Source organism: Cajanus cajan, chromosome 6 (assembly GCF_000230855.2).
Source record: "Cajanus cajan strain Asha chromosome 6, NIPB_CcT2T_4, whole genome shotgun sequence".
Taxonomy (NCBI): Eukaryota; Viridiplantae; Streptophyta; class Magnoliopsida; order Fabales; family Fabaceae; genus Cajanus; species Cajanus cajan.
The window spans coordinates 57,647,371-57,673,249 of NC_138522.1; the positions used below are offsets into that span (position 1 = coordinate 57,647,371).

Here is a 25,879-nt window from a genome sequence, read left to right on the forward strand (position 1 = left end):
TACTAACAATTAAATAATTACAGACAATTAAATTATAAAATCTAAAATTTAAATAAAATATGTTTTTATATAATTTACTTAAGATGATATAGCCCATAGCGACTTTCAAAAAATTACACAAAAAAATATAAATATAACAAATTAAATTACAATAACTAAAAAAATAAATACAATTAATTAAATTACAGAAAATAATAAAACACAAAATACCTCAAAGACAAAATACCTCAAAGACAAAATACCTCTGGAGATCTACGGAAATCCAAAAAAACAAAATTAACCTGAAATATATAATAATTAAAATATATATATGTTACAAAATTTTTAAAAATAACAAAATAATTTATAATTAAATTAAACAAATGAAAAAAAATGCTTACCTGAACTGCACTCGCTGGCCGAAGGAACGAAAGTGAAAGAAGTGGGGGACCATCACTGAAGGTAAAAAACTGTCTTATATACACGTTATTTTTTTTTTTTACTATTTCAGGCCACATGTCAAATTACTATTGGTTCAAATCGGGGTAATTTGACACGTGGCTACGGGATAATAAATTTTTTCAACTAACACAAGGGTCGCTATAGCCCATAGTGCCTCAGTGCCGCTATGAGCCATAGCGCCCCATTTTTTTTTTTTCCTTTTTAAAATATTTTCACATTATATTACTAAATTTTTAAAAATTATATTTTCTCTTATTTCAATTCTTTTTTTTGCTTTTATCCGAAATTTTTTTATAAATTATTTATCAAATTTTATATTTATAAAATTATAGATATAATTTTAAAACTGGCGCTATGGACCATAGCGCCTCAGTGCCGCTATGGGCCATAGCGCCCCTTTTTTTATTTTATTTTTTCCTTTTTAAAATATTTTCACATTATATTACGAAATTTTTAAAAATTATAATTTTTCTTATTTCAATTCTTTTTTTCGCTTTTATCCGAGTAATTATTATTTTTTAACAAAATTTATTTTTTATTTTTCTTATATTACATTATTTTTAATCGTTTTTTCTTCACGTAATTTTTTATATTTTTAAATTTATATTAATATATTTTTTATATTATTTATATAAATGTGTTGTTATAGGTTATAGCGATTTCAGTTTTAGCCGTATTGAGTCGCTATAGCCTATAGCGACTTTGTTTGAGACTCCACCAGCTACAGCAACTCTACTAATATGGCGTTCTGTTGAGAATTCCGTTGAAACACTTTTGTTATAATTGTAAATCAGTTTAATTATATCAACGGTCTCAAACACGGCAAGTATACCGGTCGTTCAAGTAGTAAAATTATCGTATCCACAAGGATTAAAAGGTAACATAAGCATTTATTGACTATTCGTGACTAAAGAATAATTCCAATTTTATAGTTTGTCATGTGAATTCAAGGTTATGACTATTGGAATGAAAGCTATAAAAATATTTGTTTGTGAGTGGACAAGGGTAGAAATGGTATAATGGTTTTGTGAGGTTGTGGGGGTCAGACTTCACCAAACGTTACACTAATGAATCTTTAATCTCTTGTTACATACATTGCTCAGTCAACCCATAAGTTTACTCAAACCTAATCCCTTAGAGCAAGAGCCTAGGTGCGGATATTGAATATCAATCCCTTGAGTACCCAATATCTACACCCGCATTACGGGCTAGGGTTTAAGACTACTAATGGGTCAAGCTCTATCCCTAGATACAATCCCCACTAGGCATATGTTTCAGAACTAGTTTCAATGGTATTTCCCAATACTCAATGGAACCTTAAATCATGCAAAGGGTGATCAATCCAAAGCAAGTATTAAACATCGAAACGTACACAACAAAGAATGAAACAACATGTATATATATCATTAAAAACGTAAGGATTACAATAGAGTACGTTGGTTACATCTAACCCCACAAAAATGGATAGAACCACTCAACAATGAGGGTAAATACAAAATAGAGATGGAAGAGGAAATGAAGAACCGAAGGAAAGATCCACACACGAACGGTCCCAAGCCCTGGGAATCCCTTCCGCAGCTCCTGGAGGCGCCCCTGCGTGAATGAGGGAGAAACCCTCGAAAATGGCTTCAAATACGAGCTTGGGGAGATCAGATTAAGGTTTCGCGCCCGGCACGTAAGTCTTCACGCCCGGCGCGAGGTCTTCCAAATACTCTCTGCCTTAGGACACGCCCGGCGCAATTAATTTTACGCCCGGCGCAGATGTGACTTTGCAGAGGTGAGACTCTGTTTTGATCACGCCCGGCGCGGGTCATGTGGCGCCCGGCGCATTCACTCTTCTCTGCTCCTTAGCTTCTTAGATTTCCAATCCAAAGGATCTTCAACTTTCCACTCTTCACTCAATACCTGCACAAAAAATGAGGTGGATTAAGGTATTGTTAGATGAATTTGGGTTAATTATATCTGCACACAAAATGAACTAAAAAGAGAACAATTATATTGCAATGGTTCAGAGGATGAGTGGAATTGTTCAATAAGTCTCATCCAAAAAGAAGTAAAATTGAGACTTAACACGTTCATGGCTTATAATCAGACTCAAAATTGCCACGTGTCACTAGTGTCACTATAGCCCATAGCGACACCGTAGAAAACAGCCTCAAAGGTGTAATATGTTTCAGAACAACCCCATTTTGATCAAACTCTATTTTTAGATCACTATCTTATGGTTTGTGTTTCATTATTTTTGTTTTGATCAAACTCTATTTTTAGATCACAATCTTATGCTCACATTCAAATTCTATCGCTCACTGTAATTAGTTACAACAAAAGAAGAATAAAAGAAGAGTAATAAATGTCAATTTTTTAAGTGTTTATAGTTCTCTCAAATTTCAATTTAGTAGTCACTATAGAGTTAAGAGTATATATAAAAACACAATAATATCACATCAAACTCAAACATAAGTCAGTTCCAAAGGTTTGAATTTCCCACTCAAGTTCCTCTCATATGTTTCACTATCATAATGCAAAGCTCCTTTATTGTGTTCGCTTCCTCCTTTTTTATTCGTTTCTACTGGCACCTAACAAACTCAAAAAAATTGTACTTTAAATAAAATCTTTGTAATATTCTAAATTTATTAGGACCATTTTTTTTCTTCTTATATCTTATTTTTATGAGCAAATTATATTCTACTAATTTTATTTAAATAACACTACTTTAAATATATTTTTATTGATCTTACAGAAAATTTAAAAGACAGAATAATTAAAGTCTAGGAAACCAAATGCCCAATGCATCAGCTAATAACAAGGAACTAATCTGATGAAGGCAAGAATCATAGATAAGTAAATCTTGGAGGTCGGAAGATCCTTGCTTGGCTAACCAATATGCATTGACTTCTCTATAAATGTGGTGGAAACAGATACTCCAAGGCTCAGAAACAAGTCAATAATATGATTTCCCTACCTTGGCCCATGTTATAAAAACCGACTTAAACTAGCCAAACCAATCAAGCTTTATTGAACAAAACATAATATTTGTGATCAATGCATCTAAATCCATTTTTTTTTTACTAAATTGAAATGAATGAGTGACCCAACAAATTTAAAAATGAACTGATATGTTGTGATTTCTCAAGTAGTGTTTGGTAGTGAAACGGGATAGAACGGAATGGAACAAAATAATAATATACTTATATTGTGATTGGTAACAACAGAACAAAACCATGTGTTATATTTTACGTTTGGTGCTTATTGAACATAACTGAACATGATATTTAATTACATATATATTCATATCCTATTTAATATATGATTGAGTATAAATAAATAAAATATAATAGAATATTTTTTCACATTTACTATTTTATTACTATTATATATTTTTAAAAGTTATTAATATATTTATATTTATATTTTATAATTATTTTTTAAATACGTAAATATGAAATATTTGTTAAAATATAATTAACTTAAATATATTATTATTACTATATAAAAAAGTTTCAAATAAGAAAATTATATTAAAATTTTCACTTGCAAAGTTTCAAATAAATGCATTCATCATAACAATAATGACATTGTTCTCATGTCAAAAAATAAAACCAAACATCAAGTTTCAATATCATAAAAAATTATTAAAAAAAATACCATAAAATAAAATAAAACATTGCCTAGGGCAATATTTCTAATGTAACTACTATATTCTAAAGATCTTTCTTGATTTTTTTTTCACAAACTCATTAATCAATATAAGTGTTGTCTCACACATTGCAAGAATGTTAATGTACATCCTCCAACAATAAAAGAAGGCTAAAACACGAAAATGTTCCATTCAATGCCTACTAAAAAACCAAAATAAAATTAGACAACAAATTCAATAGCCATGCAAATCAAATTTACTAAAAAAAACATTAAATTATTTGTTGATATATATATATATATATATATATATATATATATATATGTATGTATAATAACATTAATTTGATTTGAATGGTCCAGCATTCTCTCTATTAACAAATGATAGTAATTCAAATGATCAATAATTTTTATGATGCAAATAACAAGTACAAAAATTTCAATGATGCAAATAACACAATAAAAGAGAAAAAAAACGTTGTCCTTGAATGCAGTGAGAGTAACAAACAGTGCAAAGAGAGGGGAAAAAAATAGCAAACAATGTCGAACAAAAAGGATGGCAGCAAAGATTTTATTTTTTAATTGAATGTGTGATAAAAGAATTATAAAGTTAAAGAATGGTAATTTTGTCATTAAAAAATGTTTAATAAAATATTTTATCTTATTCTAATTGGTTCCAGTCCACCTTTTATTAAAGAACAAAAATGTTCTGCTATTTTAATCCTATATTTCATTTTGTCCATTTTAATTTCATCAAACAAGAAATAGAACCCATGTCCCATCCTGTCCTAACATGTATTCCAAACACAATATTATTAAATAACTACTCAATTAAATGTGTGAATTATTATAAACTTACTGAAATTATTCATTAATTCAAATAATAACTCAACACTGTAACTAAGTTGCTATTCGATAACCAATTCAAATTTGTTTAAATTAATCTAAGATGATTTTTAATTGATTATATATAAAAAATATTCCGTAAACTTGTCAAAATCATATTTTTAATCGATTGTTTCTGAACATTATAAATGAATATAATGGAACACATGTCAAGTTACAGCAAAAGCATCCTACTCCTTATAAGCAATTTTTTCCTCTTTTCTTTATTATGTAAATCAAATGGTATACAAATTAATTTAACATAAAAAATAAAAAATAAAAATTACAAGAATAAACAAATAATTCCCCAGGGTTGGGTAACTGCAATGGCTCCTCGAGCAGAAACAATGTAGAACCTAGTTCATAAATTTCCTGCAATTAGGGGCTTTACAGAGACAGGGAACCTTGAGTTCATCCCGCTCATCTGGATCGAACAAGTAATCATACCTGTTGCAACATTGAAAAGCGAAAAAACATGTCAGACTAATTAAGATCTTCATTCCTTAAAAAAAGGAAAAAAGCATCTAGTATGTTGTGTGACACGTTCAAAATGAATGATTCTTTATGTGCACACACATCAAAAGATATACAAGCACAACAAACCGTACGTTAGTTCTTCACCAGCTGAAACATTGGTCTTGGCAATAAGAACAATCCGGCTCTCCTGATCACCCAAACATATAATCCTTGCAAAGCAGTTTGGCATGCACTGTAGCAGGACAGGTTGATTCATAAAACTTTACATAAACATAAAATTTATAATTTAACATCAATATTTTCCACATTTTATTCTTTCCTTTTTTGGCTCACAGGGGAAATAAAGTTCAAGAAATCCAACTAGCTTCAGCGTAAAACCAAAGTCCAAAGACAAGATTCGACAGAAATAACTTACAGAGTGGTTTATTAAACGTGCAATATTGCCCTTATCCGTTGCGTCAACTACAACTTCCTCACTAATCTTGAACAGCTGCATGATTTATTTCATTCGACATTAAGACCAGCAGTACAATGAAATGAATGAATCCTAACAATAACAGTAAACATGAACCATCTACAACAGGAATTTAAACAACATGAACTAGGAATACAGATGGAACATGGTAGAATAGGTAGTACACCAAGGTTCAAGTCGCAATTCCCCATATCCCCCAACTAAAAAATTTAGCATCGGCAGTTTGGCAATCTTGGAAAGAGAAAGAGAATCAATTCCCATGTTTAGAACACATGAAAAATGGATCTGTTTAAAATACTCTATTTATCTAAAATCAAAGCTTGACACGGGTCTCAATATTTCCCAGGATTTCTAAATATAAACCATTTAAATCTTTGGGATTTCAGAAAATAATTAATTCATCATTTTTAATTGTGAAACAGACAGCAAGTGAAAACACAAAATTTGAGTCACCAATCAAATGAAATCTCATTTTATCGTAATACAATGTGAAGCAGCACACAACAAGTGGCAATGAGTACAGTACAATACAGATAGATATCAAAAACAATCTTAGACAAGATACTCACATAACAATCTTTGCCTTCTGAACGATACTTTGCCTCCCTTAGGTCAGCAATACTACGCCGTACCTGCTCACCACGATATTCAACAACCTGTAGACAGGCATAAAAAGCATGTGTATATTATTGCCTTTCAAGGAAACTCGGGTAAGTATTTAACTTACACTTTTGCAACCATCTTAAATAAGTAAGTTACCATTTCTCCTTCTTGTAAATCTCTACGAGCAAAGAGGCCCCATCCTTGAATACCTGATTTTCCTAGGCAAATTCTTTGAATTTCTGTTTTCTGCAGCTCAAAACATTAAAGGTTGACCAAAACGGGGGAAAAAATGAGATAAAACTTTAATTTAAAGCAAAAATTAACAAATGGAAATGAAGTTTTAATTTGAGCAGATGGAGAGACTAACTAACCCGTAAATGGTGAAGACGTTCCTTAAGAGAAGAAAACACTTGAGCATCCTATCACAGAACAATATTACAACTTAGGAGATACTTTTTCTACTAAACGGGAAAAAGCTATTCATGTGGACAGCTCAAAAAGACTAGTTAACCATTTCAAAAGCAATAAGTCGAACACCAAAACAAGAATACCTTATTGCTGTTCAATTGAGATATTGCGCTTAAAGAATGAAGGATTGGCCCCCCAAGCAAGTGCAGTATTGGCGCATGATCCTTCTGGCAATGTAGAGGAAAATTATTGAATGAGACCAAACTAAACAGATTAGATAATGTAAGTAAATAATAGTTTACATCAAATCCAGATTATAGTATTTAGACTCCGATACAGCAGAAGTACCGGAGAGGACTACGACCATAAAACAAAGACTACAGAAGTTATATAATATTATGGCCACAATAGAATGTTGTAAGAAATCACCTTATTGGAAGACCTTTTGTACACACGACACCTGGCAGAAGACAGTGGGTCAACCTCGTGACTATCAGAGGTTGAAGGTTCAAGGAGTTCTACATCGTTTGATGAAACCAGCCTTGATCCCCTGAAGCACCCCGGGTGATTTTGAAGCGAAGTTCTCGGTGAGAATACGCCCGTGGGTGTATGTACAACCAGTACTGAATCCGGGTTTGGGACCCTAAAATGATACTGACTTATATATAAACATTCTTAAAAAAAAATGGAAAATAAGTTATTGTAATTTAGTGACCACATCTCAAACCTGTGAATTGCACAATATATTAGCGTCTTCGTTATTTGAGTCCCATTCTTTTCTGTCGAATGCAACTGTAAATTTAATCAATATCAACATATGCCCCGGCTGTGGTAATCATCATACAATTAAATTCTAACTTCCATAGGAATTTATCTATAGATGAAAAGCTTAATTAAGCAAGTTAAGAAGTAAAAATGAAAGCAGTTTTAGCACATTGATTGGTTCATATTCAAAAGGACCGTTAGACTTACTTCCATGCCATATCCCATTCTTGACGCGCACATCACATGAAAATATGTAGCACATTTGCAACAACTTGTACAGGAACCGTGGCTTTGTTTACAGATCACGCAAGTCTGTCGTCAATATAGGCATTTAAACATTAAATAATGAATCTAAGAGATTGCCCGCATCCGAGCCCAATGAGAAAAGGGAGAGCCAAAAGATTAAATAATAACCTAACAACTATCTTTCTGATTTGTAAGAATAAAATCATGCGGAGTGTTTCTATTAGTGTTGAATTGTAGGTAGAAGAAAATTATATGGTGCATGTCCAAGCTATTATTTTGCTGTTAGTGTATAATTAATTAATTACTGTTGAGTGGAAAGTGTTTTCGAAAACTAATTTGCTAATGAATGAGTTCTTTGTTGGTATATGAAATTATCAAAATAAAAATTATGTTGTATGATTGTAATTTTTTTATATTACCGAGTGTACTCTGCATGGTTATCAAAACAAGAATGTCCTTAGGTACCGCGAGAAAGAATATTATAGGCCTGCAGCTGAAACCACCTGACAAAAAATTTCATGCAGACCTTACCTTCTTGAAGGAATTTGGAGGAATCTTAAGGATTCCAGAGGCCGGTTCCATTGCCTCGTGATTTTGGAAGAGAATTTCAGGCCGAAACCAAGCGCATGTTACATGAACCCACAACATCTCGACATCAGTTGGCTTCAGAGCCCCACCTGCAAAGCATTTCCACCATATTGTAAAAGCAGATTGAAGCTCATTGGAGGATTCTCCTTAACTATGTAAAAATGAGCTAAATTAATTGCAAGCATAAATTGGGGTACAGATTGATGATCCAACAAAATTAAGCCAATCTTGATATGCATGAAAACAAGTCCATTTCTCGGTGAAAAATTAGCGCATTGAATCCATCACTTACTTCTGTCATAAAGAATTTAACGGAACAGCATGTGAAACAACAAAAGCAGTTAGACTGCAAAAAGTACTAGATGTAAATGACATGCCTTTTACTGGGCAGAGGCAACACTCTCTCTCAACATCAGGAGTTTCACAGACTCTACAAACCCAGGAAGTAAAGTCCTGAACATTCTTTGCCCCGTAGCATTCTTGGTGGACAGCAATTTGGCACCTGCACAATAAACAAGTGTACATAACGTAATTGATAGTTCATCCTTTGAAGCCCTGTAAGTTAGAAACGAAACTTAAACATATCCATCATGGCTCTACAGCTTGGGCCAAAGATCATGAACAATGATGAGAGCACCTGTTACAGATAATAATTTTGTTATCTTCCCAATCTTCAACCCATCTGCAAATGGCACATCTTTCTGTTGTCCACTTTGCATGAACTGGTTCGTACTTCTCTGAGAAAATATGGTAAAAGTAAAATTAGTTTCTCCCTTTTGAATATATATTCAACAGAAGACATGTGACTTCTGTATGCCATAAGACCTGATCGCATGAGAAATGGAATCCTCAAAATGTAAAACAGTAAAAGTTTATATGAAATACACATTCACCTTGCAAAAGGTTGAGTATTTGTTGCTGATCTAACTGCTGCGGGATTCCAGCTTGGGGATTGTGTTCAATGATCTGAAGAAATTTTTATTGTTTGTTAAAAATATAAGAAATAAACACATTATATGGAAATATAAAGGCACGATATACACACATTACAGAACTATAGCTGCATACTTGAAAATTGGGAGATGTTTGAAATAAAAGTGAAGTAGATACTAGATAGGCTAAAGTAATCCAAGTGAGAGTAAAAATTCTTCATGATTGTTAATACTAAAACCCCGACAGACATAATTCACCAGAAATATTTGTCGTGCATCTAATACAAGAACTGACACGAACCCATTTTATTAGTGGTTGCATTGTGCCTTCTACTTTCACACTATATTTCCATTTTCTGGCTTTGCAACCTGCATGTCTTTCCCATTCAGTAAGTGCCTGCTTCCTTGAACCACACAAGCCACACTTGCACTTAATCCTGTAAGAAAATTTAATAAAAAGTTAATCACCTAAAGTTATTTCACTGGTTCTCAGATAGGACAATTATTTGCTTGTGAACCTATCCAGGTAGGTTAACAGACTTAGAATCTAGATTGAGGGTAGTTTCATGTCCATAATATAAAAAGAAGTGTTGAAGGCTTACATATGAAGTTTTGGAAAATAGATTCCTTCCATGCCATTGCATACCACCGCTAGATTTTCAGGTAATACAGGTTTTTGGCTATTCTCCGTTGATCTATCTCAAAAAATATCACATCATGAGATTCAAAGAATACAAGTCAAGATACCCAGTGCCCCTAAAATAATGGGAAAAGGAAGCAATAAATAATTTCTACATACATAATTTTTGACTTGTATCTTTGTGATGTTGATAATTTACAATTGAATTTTCCCTTGCAATCTGGGCAATAGTAATCCATATTTTCCAGATCCTGCATTAAGAAACAAATCAGTCGTCATAATATTTTTTATCAAAGGAAATCAAACAAGAAAGAAAATAATGAAAAGATGAATGTATCGCTGCGCTAAACATGACATGATACCTTGAAAAGTTTGCTGGAAATCTTGTCACACTCAGCATGCACCCAAACATCACAACCATCACAGCATACCTGTCAGAGTTCAGCCCCACAAGATCTCAAAAATTTGATTTTTTTATTGAAATTAAATGAATTAAATTAAACAGACACCTTGAGAAAGTAGACAAACTCACCCAATTCCCACCATCTGAATGGTGCCAAATCTTTTTGCAAATGCCACAATATTGTTTTGATTTTAGCAACTATTATGACAACCCCAAAAAAAAGGTAATTAAATGTCAGCAATAAATTTATCCAGTCAACAAATTGAAGATATCTAGAATGAGCCATGACAGAACCTTTGCACAGGGCTTACAATAGTGCTGAGGAGCACTCGAGTCCTTATTCTTCTTCATGGTTTTGCATGGCAACATCAAACCACAGCCAGCACAAGATATTGTATCCTGCATAATTTATTCACTGAATAAAAAATCTAGAATTAACCAGACTCTAAGATTGAAAGATAAATTCACTAGAAATTACCCTTATTTATCATACAGATATATTGAAAGAGATGAAAGACTTTAAAAGGTTTTCACCAAAACAAAGAGTGAAAAAGGGTTTTACCCAGACCGGCCAACTCATCCCCAGTTTACACAAATATATTGAACTATATGCTTCAGTTTACATAACCATGTTAATGTATATGATTTTGCTATTGAACAATACCTAAGGAATCAACAAATAAAAGGTTTTTATGGAAAATCACGATAGAGATGTATCGATAACCTTGAATGAAAATTTTCCATTTTTGATTTCTTAACAGTTGCCTTAACGTATATACTAAACTTGGAATGAATAAGAATAATGCTTTGACACAAACAGTGTGACATAACACTAACAGTATGTGTATGCCACTATATCAAAGGCGTGTCTCTGACGTCTACATGATTATGAAACATCACAAGAAAATATTTTAAAACAAACTGTGATCAGTTTCACTTCACATGCTGGGCTCAGAATCTCTTATGTGTGACTGATACCATTGAAAATTCATAATAGTATTAGTCCCTCTGATTTTGCATTTTGGGCCATTAAAAAAATACTCATTCCTATTATAGCATGCATAATTTAAACTCTTGAAGTAGTCAGTCACTACGCAAGAGACTAGAGCGTTTATAGCATTAGGCACTCACTCCTAAGTCCTTTGTCCATCCTACTAAGATGAATATCAACTAATGCAGTACAGCCTCTGTCACCTATATTACAAGTCCAGAACATAACTGGACCTCTTTCTTAAACTAGATGAAGCTTATAGATACTCTCATTATCAGCCTCGCCCATGATCATACGCAAGACAAAGTGGAAGATATAAAATCACCTGGTCTTGATAGGAATGTTCCTGGTAATCATGGCCAACACAGGAATCTGCACCCTCCATAATTTGCTCAGCTCCCAAGTGTGAGTCCAAAATGCCTTCTTCTGCCAACATTGCCTCCTCTAATGCCTTTTGAAAATCATTTGCTTTACTTTTGTACAATCGGATCTGCCTCTGGAATCTAAAGAAAGGCAATTTTTATAAGTAAAAACCAAACCTTCTTGCAGAAACAACTGTAGATGATACACACCTGTCCATGAATTCCAAGAAAGGGAATATCATCCCTTGCTTCACCCACGCATAGTCCTGCCATTATCATTCTTTTAGAAATACTTAACACTGAAAAAATACAATAAAAAAACTCAAGTCTATGAACACACACAGGGAAGAAATTTAAAACATGTTTGATCCCCCTTCTCACTTGTTGGTTCTTAAAACATTTTTTCTGAAACATTTATACATTATACTCGGCAATCAATTTCCCATCCAAAATTATTTTCAAACAAGTGTTTTAAAAAACCAGAAGGCAAAGGCACTGAAAGATATCAGAAGCCACAATTTGCACCACCCTACCTTCTGTCGAAATAAATTTCTCTAGAAACACTTCTGGGATAAAATAAATTGTCATAATTTAAAACGAATTTATCCTTAAGTTAGAAATAAGATTTTAGAAAAATTAATGAAAAAAACACTTTTATAAATTAGCTTAAACATAAGTTAATTTTAACTTATCAAGAAACTTGTTTCATATATACTTTCTATTTTTCTCTCTTAGAAATATCCAAAAAGATCCTAGTACAGTACCTTTTTAAAAAACTAAAAACAGTTTCTAAAAATAGAAATCAAATACAGTCTTACCCTTTGTTTTCCATTTTTAGAATAACCAAAAAACATAACACAGAGTGCACCAGGAACACAAAGGCTCAAGACGGATTTGGGAGCTTTCAAGAATGGATCAATCACTAGGGCAGGCCAAGCAGGGTAGCTCTTCCCACATTTTGCCCAAACTATATCATCCAGAGAAAATTCTTCTAATCTGTAAATGTCCTTCTTCCTTTTATCAATTCCATCCACACCCTCAATATTGGAACTAAGTCCAGGAGCGTTACTCTTTTCTTTAACCAATAATGAACGACTTCCATTAACCATCGTTTTAACGGTCTTAACGGAATACTCAAAACGGTCAAACTCAGCAGAATGTGAAAAACGAATAGAATCTCTTTTACTTCTCTTGTCAACATCTTGTAAAGCGTTCTCATCTTGAAACCCGAAGTGATTGTAGAGAATTGAATCGTTGAACTTGCGAGGAAGTTTCTGAGCGCGACCACTGGAAGACCGGGGTTGAACTTGAAGCTGAACTTCTTCCGATTGCGCGGTTTGAAATTTAATTGTGCCATTCAAGTCTACGGAATTTGAATTAGACTCGACCGCACTGGATTCAGACACCCCTTCAGCAGAATAAAGCTCATTCACTTTCCGCTTCTTCGGAATTTGAATCGCGGGGTTCTCGCGGTCTTTTGGCTTACACCGTTTGTGCTTTATTCCGGTTTTCATACTCCGCTTGACAATCATCTTCAAAACCCTAACTTCGAATAAGAAAGATGAAGCTCTGCCTGTAGAGTGTGTATAACACAAAAAATGGATCTGTCTAAGAAACAACGTAAGAAAGGAGCAAAGTTAATTTATGTATTGCTATATAATGACTTTTATTGAAAATATATTTGTTTGATTTGATTCAACAAATGAAAGTAAAGAAAAAGAAATATAGATGGAGGTAATGGCTGGTGATGGTTGTGTGGCATTTGAAGAAAGTAGGCAGAACAACGAAATTCGCAAAATTGACGAAAGCGCGAATTCTCAATTTTCTTTTTTTGGCGCGATGGCGCCAACATTTGGGGGTTACATGTCATTGTCAGTAAACACTGCTGCTTTAGTTTTTTCAGTTACACAGCTGGTTTTATGTTTTTTTTACTAAAGGTGTCATTTTAAAAAAAATAATTAAAGATTTTACTGTTAAAATTAAAAATTTAGTAATCACATCTTCCTCTATTTCTTTCCTTTATTTTCATAGTTTTTTGTTTAAAATATTTCAAATAAGATATATAAAATATTCAAAAAAAAATTATATAAGATTTTTTTTTTCATTACACTCTTTGTGTGCATGAATGTAGGTTAGTATTTTTAAGTATGCATTCTTTTATATTAATTTTTTATTTTAATTTTAATTTTAATAAAAATATACTAAAGTATATTTTTATCACACAAATTTAAATAAATCACACATGTTTGAAATAATTGGCATATTTAACATTGTCAGTGTAAAATAGGTTTTTAAATAAGTTAGTAAGGATTTTGTAGATTATATTTCTGAAAATTTCAAATCAAATCAAACTAATTTATTTCATAAAAGTAGATTGGTTCATTTTTTAAAATATAGATCATTTTTTTAAAAATTAGATTAATGTAGTGTGGTTATTCACTTTATACCCATACTCATGTCATTTTTTAGCAAATTAAATCGATTCACTTTGTAAAAAATATTCAAATAACCAATTTGATTTTACAAAGTGGATCTCAAAATGAATAATTTTTTTCAATATAAATCAATTGGATTATGGATTAGTTTGAATTTTTTGCATACTCCTATACGATAATAGGTCAAATTAGGCCTTCAAAGAGGTTTGGCTTAGAAAAAAACTTATGATCAATAATAAACTAAACTTAAATTTTAATCTAGTATAACATACCCAACTTTTATATTTAAAGTATAGTCTAATCTACCCTGTTTTTATCTTAACTTGTAGTTTTTTTTTTTTTTTTTCATTAGGAATTGTCACAATCTTGTTTAAATAATTCCACACATAGTTAATTTTATCATGTTATATCACAAAAGTTGTGAAAATCATTAAAATAAGTATGAGACTAATATTTTTATTAAATGAATGTAATGTTTAGTAATTTCTCACAACTCAATAAAAAACTACAAAATTAATAATAACTTAAAATAACATATTCTTACTCATATAAATATATTTTATAGTAATTTCAATCATGATAATTACATCAATGTTTGTTATTATCAAATGACACAATAGTCTTTTATTTCTCTCCATGTTCTATACATACTAACTTTTTTTCTTAGTAGTTTAAGCAAAGGACTTGCCTAATTAATTTTATCTTTAAACAATTATTTTATAACTTTATCATATATTATCTCTCTATTTTTAATTATAATATTCGAGTGATCTTATTGTTGCCTCTTAACTATCACAATAATAAGTATAAAAAAAAAACTACCAAAACAATATAATAGTGTCATAATTTATAGTTCATGTCTATTGATATTTTTTCTACCTTAAATTGTGAATCACAATGTCAACCATATCCATTTTGTTATTGTAAATATGACTTGTTTTATAAACTTTCAGATAATTTGTATTTGTTATCTCAGTGCGATGCACTTCTATCAACCAAAAACTATAATAGTTTCTCATTCACATTGTATAATTGCAAAATTTCTGGAAAGAATGATAAAATAAAACTCAACATTATTTTTAAAATAAAAATTATACTTTAGTTCAAAATTGGTCATTTTTTCACACTGTTCTCAAAGAATAACTAAATTTATACTTGCTATCACGAACTCTATGATTTTCAATCAACTATATTATTTTTTATTTAAAAATTATGACATTAATATGAAAATATCATTATAAAAAATAATGATTAATTTTTTCCAAAAATAATGAATATACAAAAATTCTTAATTAAATTTAAAATCCAAATTATGACAATGAATACACATAAACAAGTTAATCAAATACTATGTGAATATATTAGTATCAACAACACAACATAAAATTTCAATGAATTGAATTTAAGATCCTAAACCCTAAACATGTTTTATATACTTTTATTTTTAAGTATCTCAATAAACCCAAAAATCATAGGAGTACAATTAAAAATAAACAATTTTTCAAAATAATTTATTCCGAATCAAAGCCAAAATAACTCAAAACTCTCCCCCATCTAATCATTATTTAGAGTATATCAAAATAAAATGACATCTCATTAACATCCAACAATTGAGATTGGTGAAATAAAAAGTACTAATCAATAAATTAATAGAACTTAGAGTGGTACCTTAAGTCCTCAAAATTATTGTTGTAGGTAGGACAATCATGAACCACAATCCGATCTGAAATCCACCAAATCAAATTATCATAAGAGAAACATTTTGAGACATATGATAGACACAAGTTATTTACATGGTAGTCATTCAATATTTAACAAGCTCCTTCTCTCATGCTCTTCTAACTTCTTTTTTTTAGGCAATGGAACTAGCAACTTGCTCTATACTACCATGAGAATTAAGAAATTTTGGAGAAGAGAAAGAGTGAGCCGCGGCTAAGAAGTAGGGTTCATTATAAAATATTATATATATATATATATATATATATATATATATATATATATATATGATTTAAATAAATACAAAAAAATTTAAAATATTAATGAATAATTACTAATTGAATGTTAGAAATAAATGGATAAAAAAAGTCAACGCCGTAAATTAAAAATATTTATAAATGATATAAATTTGAATTTAAAATAATCATTAAAAAATTAATAAAATTTATCGTTTCGAAATATCTAAATAATACAACACTCTTCATTTAATATTTTAATTTAGTAATAAAATGTTAAAGTGATATACACGAGATCTTAAGTTTGAATATTAATATAATTATGATAAAAGAAAAAAAATTATATATATACATATATATATATATATATACGGCTTAAATATATTTTTAGTCTTTCAAATTTATGATAAATTTATTTTTTGTCCCTCAAATTTAAAATCGATGTTTTTAGCCCCTGTAATTTAAAAAAAAAATTGTCTTTATATTCAAATTTTGTTAAGAAATTTATCAAATATTATTGCATAAAATCTATCTATCGGTGTCTTTATTAGTAAAAATATCATATTAAATTCAATTGATATTACATAATTGTTTTAATTTATTATTTTCGTATATGATATTGGTGATTTGTGGGACTAAAATAAGATTTTTGAAAATTACAGGGACTAAAAATAACAATTTTTAATTTGAAAGACCAAAAATAAATTTATCTTAAATTTAAAAGACTAAAAACATATTTAAACTTATATATAAGTCAATCATGATCAGGATAGTGTGCGGCCACTTCATACCTATCATTAAGAGAGACCCGTTTTTTTTAAGTTATATACTTTTTAGATAATTTTTTTATACTATTTTATATTACTTTTTAAATTATCTGTTATGTATTTCATTTTTTATATCTAAATATAAATTTGTGATGTGATTTTATTTTTTTATAATATTTTTATTACTCTTTTGTGTATTATATTCATTAAAGAGTAAAATATATTTTTGGTCTCTATGAAAAATTTTAAGTTTGATTTTAATTCTTAAAAATTTTGTCCTATTTTAATCATTCTATTTCAAAGATGAATCACCTTTGATCCTCAAATTTATTTATACAACGTTTTCACAATAAAAACATGATATAAGAATAAATTTAAATAAAAAATATAATATATTTTTTGTATTTGTTATTGTTTGTTGTATATTTAATGTAATAAAATATGTTATCTTTAATTAAAAGTATAAAAAATATCATGCATAAATAAAGTGTATGAATTTTTTAAAATTTTGAAAACAATATGATACTTCGTTATACATATTCAAAACAACGTATAAATTTATTTCAATCAATAACTGATGTTTTACATCAAATGTTAATGTTCTAACCATTAAATTAAAAGTTCTTAAAACATGTATTAAGTTTACAAATGTTTTAAAGAATTTAAAACGATTTGATACTCTATTTCATCAATTCAAATTGATAGATAATCATGAAAATATTTTATGCATCATTTTGAATTAAAGAAATAAAGTAACAAATAGTTTTAATTTTTTAAAAAATTGTAAATTTGATATATGTATTAAAAAATTCAATTTAACGGTTTGATAATTGAAATTCAACATACACTATGGTTATTAAGTAGAGTAACTTTACCAAAAACTACTATTGAAATCATTTGTTCCTTCATCTCTCTTTTTTTTTTCTCTCTCTCTATAAAGATTCTTACTTTATAAGTAATTTTACTTAGACTAATTATACTTAATAACTAGTGTTATACATTAAACTTTGAACATATGATGCTGTGTTTATTATTCAAAATTCCTATTGTGAGACTCACCCTAGTAGTTAATATTTTATAGCATGGTTGAAAATATTTTTATAGTTTTAAAAGAACTTTCCCAAAAACTTTAATTTTTTTTTTTGGTTCGTCCATGGAGTATCCACTCCTGATAGCAGTGACTAATCTCCTCGCTACGTTGGAGGCACCTCAAAGGGTGAGATAGTTAACCTCAAGATTTAACGCGACTGCATACACAAGACAGAATTCGAACCCCTGACTTTACTTAAGCGTGGATCAATCCCTACCTTTGAACCACACGCTTAGGGTTCAAAAACTTTAATTTTTTATAACATTAAATGAGTTAATAAAAATAACATGATATTATTTAGCACAAGTAAAATTATTCCCTCAATTTGAGAAAATTAGATTTTTACTTTCTTAATATTTTGAGGTGTGTAGAAAATAATTTTAAAAAAATGTAATTTCCTATAAGTGTTCATTTTTAAAATAATAAATAAAACATAAGAATCAAACATTCACAAATTTATATTAATGAAAATTTTATATTATGCAAATGACATTTTTATGTCAAAATTATAAAATTTATTAAATATATTGTGAGAATGATATTTTTACATGAGAATAAGAGTTGTGGATCTCAACCGTTAATTTAAATTAAAAGATTATTATTATAACAATCATCAAAACATATTGTAATCTCTTACTTATTGTACCAATCTTCTAAAAAAATTTTACTCATTCACTTTTCCACCATTGTTGTTACCACTTGTCAGCAACGACAATGATGGAAGTGATGACAATGTTGGTAGTGATAATGATTATAATGATAATAGTAACAACGTAATGAAAATGATAATTACGACAATAATTATATGTTTTTTTTTTCGTTCCTGGCTGATCCCAAAATTTAGCACGGCTGCATACACAAGGCAGAATTTGAATCCTTGACCTTGCTTAAGTGTGGATCAACCCCTACCGCTGAACCACACGCTTGGGGTTACAATAATTATATGTTGTAACTATATTTATAATTTTTTAATTTAAATTTTTTATTTCGATTTAAGAGTTTGAATTTGAATATTTTGATTATCACATAAAAATGACGTTCTCATTAATTTTATATATATATATATATATATATATATATATATATATATATATATATATATTCTCCTTCAAATTTTTTTAAAAATAAATTTATACCGGACAATATCAAGTTTTGATACCAATCTCGTATTTATAACTCAACATCAGCAGAAACAAATAAAAAAAATGGCATGGATGAAAGTAGTGAAGCAAGATATGGTGAGCACAGATACGAAAAATAATTTTAAAATATATCACGCTATCATCACATTTCTGCCTCATTTAACATACGTATTTTAGATTCTTTTATTGATATATATTAATAAATGAATGAATCATGTTACTTGCTTTAAGGATTTTATTGTCTAAAATGAAATGATTTTTTACGAGTTTCCACGCCATCCTTGTAATCACCCATTGAAGATTCCATGACACTGGTCGATAATCTCATGTCTGGTTTACTGGTATGATTGTTTGTATTTTAACACTTTTGTACTTGTTGCCCTTTAAGGATTAAAAGATAAGCTAGTATGGAAAGTGCATTTTCCTTAGCAAATGAGTAAAATAAATTAACATTTTTATTTTCAACATGCCACAACCAGTCACATAAGTGGAAGAAAACGAACAATGTCCAATGACATTATCTCCATGTTGTGTTTTAGACCTTGAATGTTACTGCCAATATGTTGATCAAGGAGGAGGTAGGAGAGAATGCAATTCATACACGCTCACTTAATAATTCCAATATTGAATGTTACGTGCTTCTTATGGATGCATTTGTGTATTCCTGGAATCACAACATATTGATTGATATATTGGAATTAATATGTTTAAGATTTATATCAATGTTGGCAATTAAAGCCCAAGATTTATGCTTGCTCGGCCCATTCACTACTTTTGACTGTTGAGAATATTCTAAAATTAATAGCATCGGACATTTGAGGATTATTAGAAATACAATTTTAATCACATTCTTTTAGATACACTTTTTTATTATAGAATAAAATTATTGTTCATTCCTAATTTTTAATAAATTGAAATCAATAATAAAAATACATTAAAAAAGTGCATGTTAAAATAATATATGTTAATAACTTATTCGAATCCAACTTTTTTGTTGGACAGTCCTAACGGAATGCCCATAGCAGGTGCCTAATAACTGAAAAAATATATTAAAAAAAACAGATTTATGATTGATGTAGAGAAGAATTGGTTTGAATTATATCTTTTAGAATGGCATATAAGTGGGTAGAAAATAACAATTTTAGTGGCAAACGTCTCCGTGACATATTAGGAAGAGTCTCCCGCTGGATGGCAATTGGCAAGAGCCCAAAAAATCTAGGGACTAATAAATAATAATAAACACAAGATCCTTTGCACTTTCAAGTTTGAGTACATGAACCTAACCATGTATGTTTCAACTATGACTTGTAAACTAGACTTTGAATAATCTTATGCAGTAGCAGTACTCTTTAACAAGAACTATTGAGAGAAGAGAGATGATTAAAGTAGGTAACTGAAAAATGACTCAAACACAGAAAAGGGGTAAAAAAGTGAAAACCGACCTAGCAAAGTGGTAGCTGAACTTGCGTCCAAACATACACTAGGGTACAAGATAGAAACAGTGACAGCGTTAACTCAATCGCTTCAATGTCCATCTCAACCCTTGATCTCCGGTTACCGGATCCGACCCTCTTTCCACCTCCGCCACCTCCACGATTATACCCAACTCCAAGGCCTTTCTCGGGCACGCAACCGACGACGAGCAACCCTCGCCCGCTTCAGCCGTTTCGCCACTCGCTTCCGGCTGGACCGTGGTTCGGCAGAGGGGACACGTGGAGTGAGAGGCGAACCAGGCGTCGATGCAATGGGCGTGGAAGGCGTGGCTGCAGTTGGGGAGCACGCGCCCCTCGTCGCCGTCGGAGAATTCCGACAGGCACACGGCGCAGTCCTCCAGAGGGCGGTGGGCGGCGGAGAAGGTGAACGTGGGAAGGGCCTTCAGCACGGCGGGGTCCAGGCGCGGCTCTCCGGAGGCCAGGGCGGAGGTGGGGAGGGAGTGGGAGAGGAGGAGGCGGCGGCGGCGGCGGCAGAAGCGGACGTAGGTGTGGAAGATAATAACGATGAGGATAAGGATGAAGAGGAGAATGGCGGTGCCTACCATCACTTTTCCGTTGTGGGCATATTTGGATTCAATGTCTGGGTCCATTGTCATGATTGACAATTCTCAAACACTCAAGAGACTAATCTCAATGATTTTTTAGTCTAATGTCCACATATATATATATATACACGTGGAATCGTTCATTGGTCATTCCTTTTTAACTTTATATTCTTACCAACTTCCTCGCCCAGATTTTTATCTCATTGCCGTGTCTATCTGGCATGCTTTCCAATGTTTTCGTTTAGATAAGAATAAAGATTCTTTAAGACTCTAATTAAAAAAGATATTTAAACTCGTTAAAGGTAACAAAGATAGGAAAGGGCATTTCCGTGCTCTTAGTCTTAGATAGAAAAGAAAGAATACTAATAATATGATAAAAATAAAATTTACCTCTTTTCATATTTTCCACGTGATCATGCACCAATTCGTTAACTATTTCTTTCGGCATCTCAGGAAAGAGAAATCGAAAGAGACATGTCAAAGGTTAGGATTCTCGTGATGGTACTTGTCCTTAGTCCTGGCGCCTAAGTTCCTAACCTTAACTATCCTTGCTAAAGATAGTTAAACGTACTAGGTTTAACCAAAATATAAATCTTTCTAAATTAGTGTCACCCTTAGCGTTAGCGATGATAAATTTGGGTTATTTATTTTAAATTTTTGCGGTTTAGTGTTATTTTGATGAAAAATAATATAAATATGTTTTATTTTATGCATGTTTTGGGATACTTTAAATTAATATCGTAATACATATCTGATACTAATTATTTGATTTATTTCTGGGTAAAGAATATCAAATTTTCTCAACCCGTGATATATGACGCGCATTAGTTATTGTTCTGAAAAGTAAAACAGTTCACCAAAAAATATGAAATGAAAAGCAATTTCGTCGTAAATTTAATCATTACTTATCTTATATATCTTGTACCCATGGTCTGAAATGAGAATATTGATTAAAAAAAAGGTCGCGATAAATAAACCTCATTGGTAAGGATTTCCATTGGTTGAATTTTCTCCACGTACGTTTTCCCTTCCTAGTGGCTGCAAGTCTGCAACACCGTTCTCATGTGATATTCGAGGAGTTTGCTTTCCTCTTTTTGCTACATCACAGAAAATGTAAAATCAAAATCATAACCTGATCACTCTCAAGTCTCAAGTCTCAAGTCTCAAGTCAGGCTCATTGGACTTACAACTGCCAAATATTTTAATGTTTAAAACATTAATTAAACTTAAACTAAAGTCACTATTATTGTATATTTATAAATTCACTCAAGATGTGTTGTGTGTGTGGCCTCCTGGATGTAAGGCATTCGTTGTCTCTTTATGAGTTGCTTTCATTAATTTATTTTCAATTTGGAAAGTTATATGCTGCAAAGATAAGAAACCAATTTTAGTGTCCCTAAGCATGTCGATTAATTAGATGGCATCTCACATACATCGCAATCTGTGCATCCCAAGCATGATAAATATAAATAAAAATTCAAGTTCCTACGTGTCTTATTAGGGAAAAAGTATATGCGAAATTATATGGTGTTCTTCATTGGTCGAACGCCACTAATCCACTTGAAGCTTTAATCCAAAAAAATTAAAAAGTAACATATTGACATTGGGTCTTCTTTCTTCCTTCATCATATTTGATTGGTTCTTTTCCGGGGAAAAAAGAAATAATCACAAGCCATAGGATTGGTCGTAGTTGCGGCTAAAGGAGAAAAAAATAATTAAGCAATCGTGAAAACAGATAAGAAGCACAACTTGTCGCATGGCGCATTTCCAATAATTTTCAAACAACAATTTGATTGTTTTCAAACAACATGTGGTTAACCATGAATAACGAAGCATACGATAACGCAGCACCACAATTCTATTCAAAATATCAATATTTGTGCTAAGGTTTGTCAAATGCACTGTATCCTCCTTTGCTCCAGTACATGATACACAGAGAAGTTAAGTAGTGGTGTGACAAGGCAACAATTAATTTCCCTGTTCAATTCAAGTGGTTTGATAACAACCTGAAAAATGGGCCTTCAATCCCTGTACATTTTGAAACGAAATAAAACTCTGAAACCTTTGATAATACAACCGTAACTTTATATCATGATTCATGATCATAGCTCATTTTATTGGAATATATAAAGTTTATGGCGGGGCTTCATCGAGAAACTTCTCTTTATGTTCTTTTCGCCTTCTGGAGTTTCTTTAGTGAAATTTTGTTAGGCCCCACAAAAATCGAACTTGGTACAGTTAACATTCATGCAATCAGTGAATGCTTGTAGATGAAGACAAAGGACTTGAGAATTTGAAACAAGAAAATGATTACAAATTCTACTGAATTATGTGCCAGTTGTAGATACCCCTCGACTTGGCAACAATAAAATATAGACAACAGGATCATCCATCAGATCGGAATCTGTGGGAATATAACAAAGGAGCAGGTTATCACTAAAGACAAACATAAAAATATAAAATAATACATGGTTGCCACTCAAGTTGGTATGGCTAGTGTTCTTTATTATTTATTGCACATTTGCACCATTTGGTTGGAATGACATAATTTAAGGGAAAAGGAAAAACTTACCACTTTATTATTATTATTATTATTTACGTATAATTTTAACTCATTACAATTTTGAGATTCCAGACAGAAACCAAGTATATATAAATCTGTTTAAGAAAATATGCGTGCATTATAATTTGGATGAGAAAGTGCAAAAAAGGGTAAGTATAAAGTAAAAAAGCAACGGAGCAAATGTGAAGTGATCAAACGCTTTCTTGGATTCGAAAATAACCTAAGATGCTGCAGGAATCAGAATCGTTGTCTCTGCGAATGTGTTTGTAACACGACTTGTTATTCATGCAGTGAGATCCCCCACCATAAACTGGCTTGTGCAAGTGGCGAATTCGGAACAGAAACATCTTCTGACTGAAATAGCCATTTCAATTATTCCATTCCCACTAGTAGAAATTACTTGCAATACATGTCTTTATTTCATGGTTTGGATCCATGTCATCTCGGTTCATCTTCCCTAATTATATTTATAATTTACCAAATACAATGAATAACATGTCACAATTAGTTGAGACCGCATAATCTTGTACCATGTGTAAGGAGGTGTTCAAGCTTATCCTAAAATTAAACCTGATCAAATTTTTTATTAATTAAAATTATAATGATCATACTAGAATTTGAATCTAAAATTTTGTAAATATTACTCCAAAATTAAAACGTATGTTTTTAAAAGACACATTTAATAATTCTAGCCATTTTCATATAATATATTTTTTGAATAGTTCATTATGTATTAATAATACAATTTTTTTAACTTGATAAATCATATTTTGTATAATACGATATTATATTTATGTTGATATTATTTATCCTAAAATATGTATTATAAATATATTTTTGTTGTAGACGTACGATTCATTAATTTTACAATTTAGTTATACATAATATTAAAACTGTTAACAATCAAGTTGACTCAATCCTGTGTAACATGTTATTAAGTCTTAATTTAATAAGGTTTAAATTTAAAATAAATACTTGCAAAAAAGACATTTGATATTCAGATCAGTGAATATTCTACCAAATTACCAATAGTAATGAAATGTGGAAAATGTGTACCTCAATTATATTGCATTTATAGAAGCCTAGAAATGAGATTAAATTCCTTGTTACTGGTTTCATAGCATCTAAAGGACAATATTTTTCTATCAGGATTTCATATTGTCATATGAGAAGTATTTTTTTCTATTAACATTTGTACTATCCGTACCGCTATGCTGAGCTTGAGCTCGGTATCACAGCGTGGAGTGACTTCGGACACGCGCTAGGCGACATTGGCTCGCTATCCAATTAGGTCATAAACTGATCTCGGGCCCAAGGCCCAACAAAATCATAATACACACAAAAGTACGTGCATTACTTATACGAGACTCATACACTCACAAACACTAACTTTAGCATCAGAGTCTCTTTTGCAGGTACCACCCCCATCTTAGAGCATCAAGGGTACCAGTGAATGAGGCTCACCAATCTTACTCGGAGGATCATCTCTACAGCAGATTTCTGGTAAGAACAACATTATTAATCTATGGCTGCTATGCTACTCTAGCTTTTGAGAGGATATGACCCATTTAACACAATGGATCTTGAGTCCAATTCTGAACGACACCCATTACGTGCTATTATTTTCATAAATAAGAAAAAAAAATTCTTCATGTTATCAATAAGAAAGAACAATCATCTCCGTGGACAGTAATAAAAAAAAATTAACAATCATTATCCATATCGTTATCTTTATTAGAAATTGCTAAAAATCTAAAAATATCAGTATTTTGAGATATTTTTGATCCATCAGTATTATGAGATTGAAATAATATAAAAGTTCATGATATATACACCTTTTTTTTTTTTCTATAAGTACACTTCTTTTTAAAAAAAAAATTAAAATTTTAAAATATTTTAATTTTTTGTTTTAAATTTTGTTAATTTTACATCCACAACATTTAATTTAGTATTTTTTTTTTACATATCTTTTCTCTTTTTTTCAATTTTTACATGCACTTCCTTATTTTTCCTTCACCCCGCCTATTTTAGTAACATGTG

General features: G+C 30.9%; 2 protein-coding genes across 2 annotated transcripts; both read right to left on the reverse strand.

Moving 5' to 3' along the window:
* Positions 1 to 5,081: 5,081 nt before the first annotated feature.
* On the reverse strand, positions 5,082 to 14,424 carry LOC109812248 (histone-lysine N-methyltransferase ATX3). The gene is made up of 23 exons (XM_029274164.2): positions 12,671 to 14,424; positions 12,063 to 12,118; positions 11,816 to 11,993; positions 10,794 to 10,898; positions 10,629 to 10,697; positions 10,459 to 10,527; positions 10,256 to 10,347; positions 10,059 to 10,151; positions 9,758 to 9,893; positions 9,418 to 9,490; positions 9,162 to 9,261; positions 8,902 to 9,026; positions 8,468 to 8,613; positions 7,898 to 8,002; positions 7,653 to 7,717; positions 7,355 to 7,568; positions 7,069 to 7,152; positions 6,889 to 6,936; positions 6,674 to 6,763; positions 6,484 to 6,570; positions 5,855 to 5,929; positions 5,571 to 5,671; positions 5,082 to 5,409 (listed from the first exon to the last, which is right to left on the reverse strand). Exons 1-23 carry the CDS (start codon positions 13,382 to 13,384, stop codon positions 5,319 to 5,321), a joined length of 2,916 nt encoding a protein of 971 aa, XP_029129997.1. The 5' UTR covers positions 13,385 to 14,424; the 3' UTR covers positions 5,082 to 5,318.
* Positions 14,425 to 20,468: 6,044 nt separating this feature from the next.
* On the reverse strand, positions 20,469 to 21,398 carry LOC109812215 (RING-H2 finger protein ATL64). The gene has a single exon (XM_020376132.3). The coding sequence runs from the start codon at positions 21,325 to 21,327 to the stop codon at positions 20,749 to 20,751; it is 579 nt and encodes a 192-aa protein (XP_020231721.1). The 5' UTR covers positions 21,328 to 21,398; the 3' UTR covers positions 20,469 to 20,748.
* Positions 21,399 to 25,879: the final 4,481 nt, after the last annotated feature.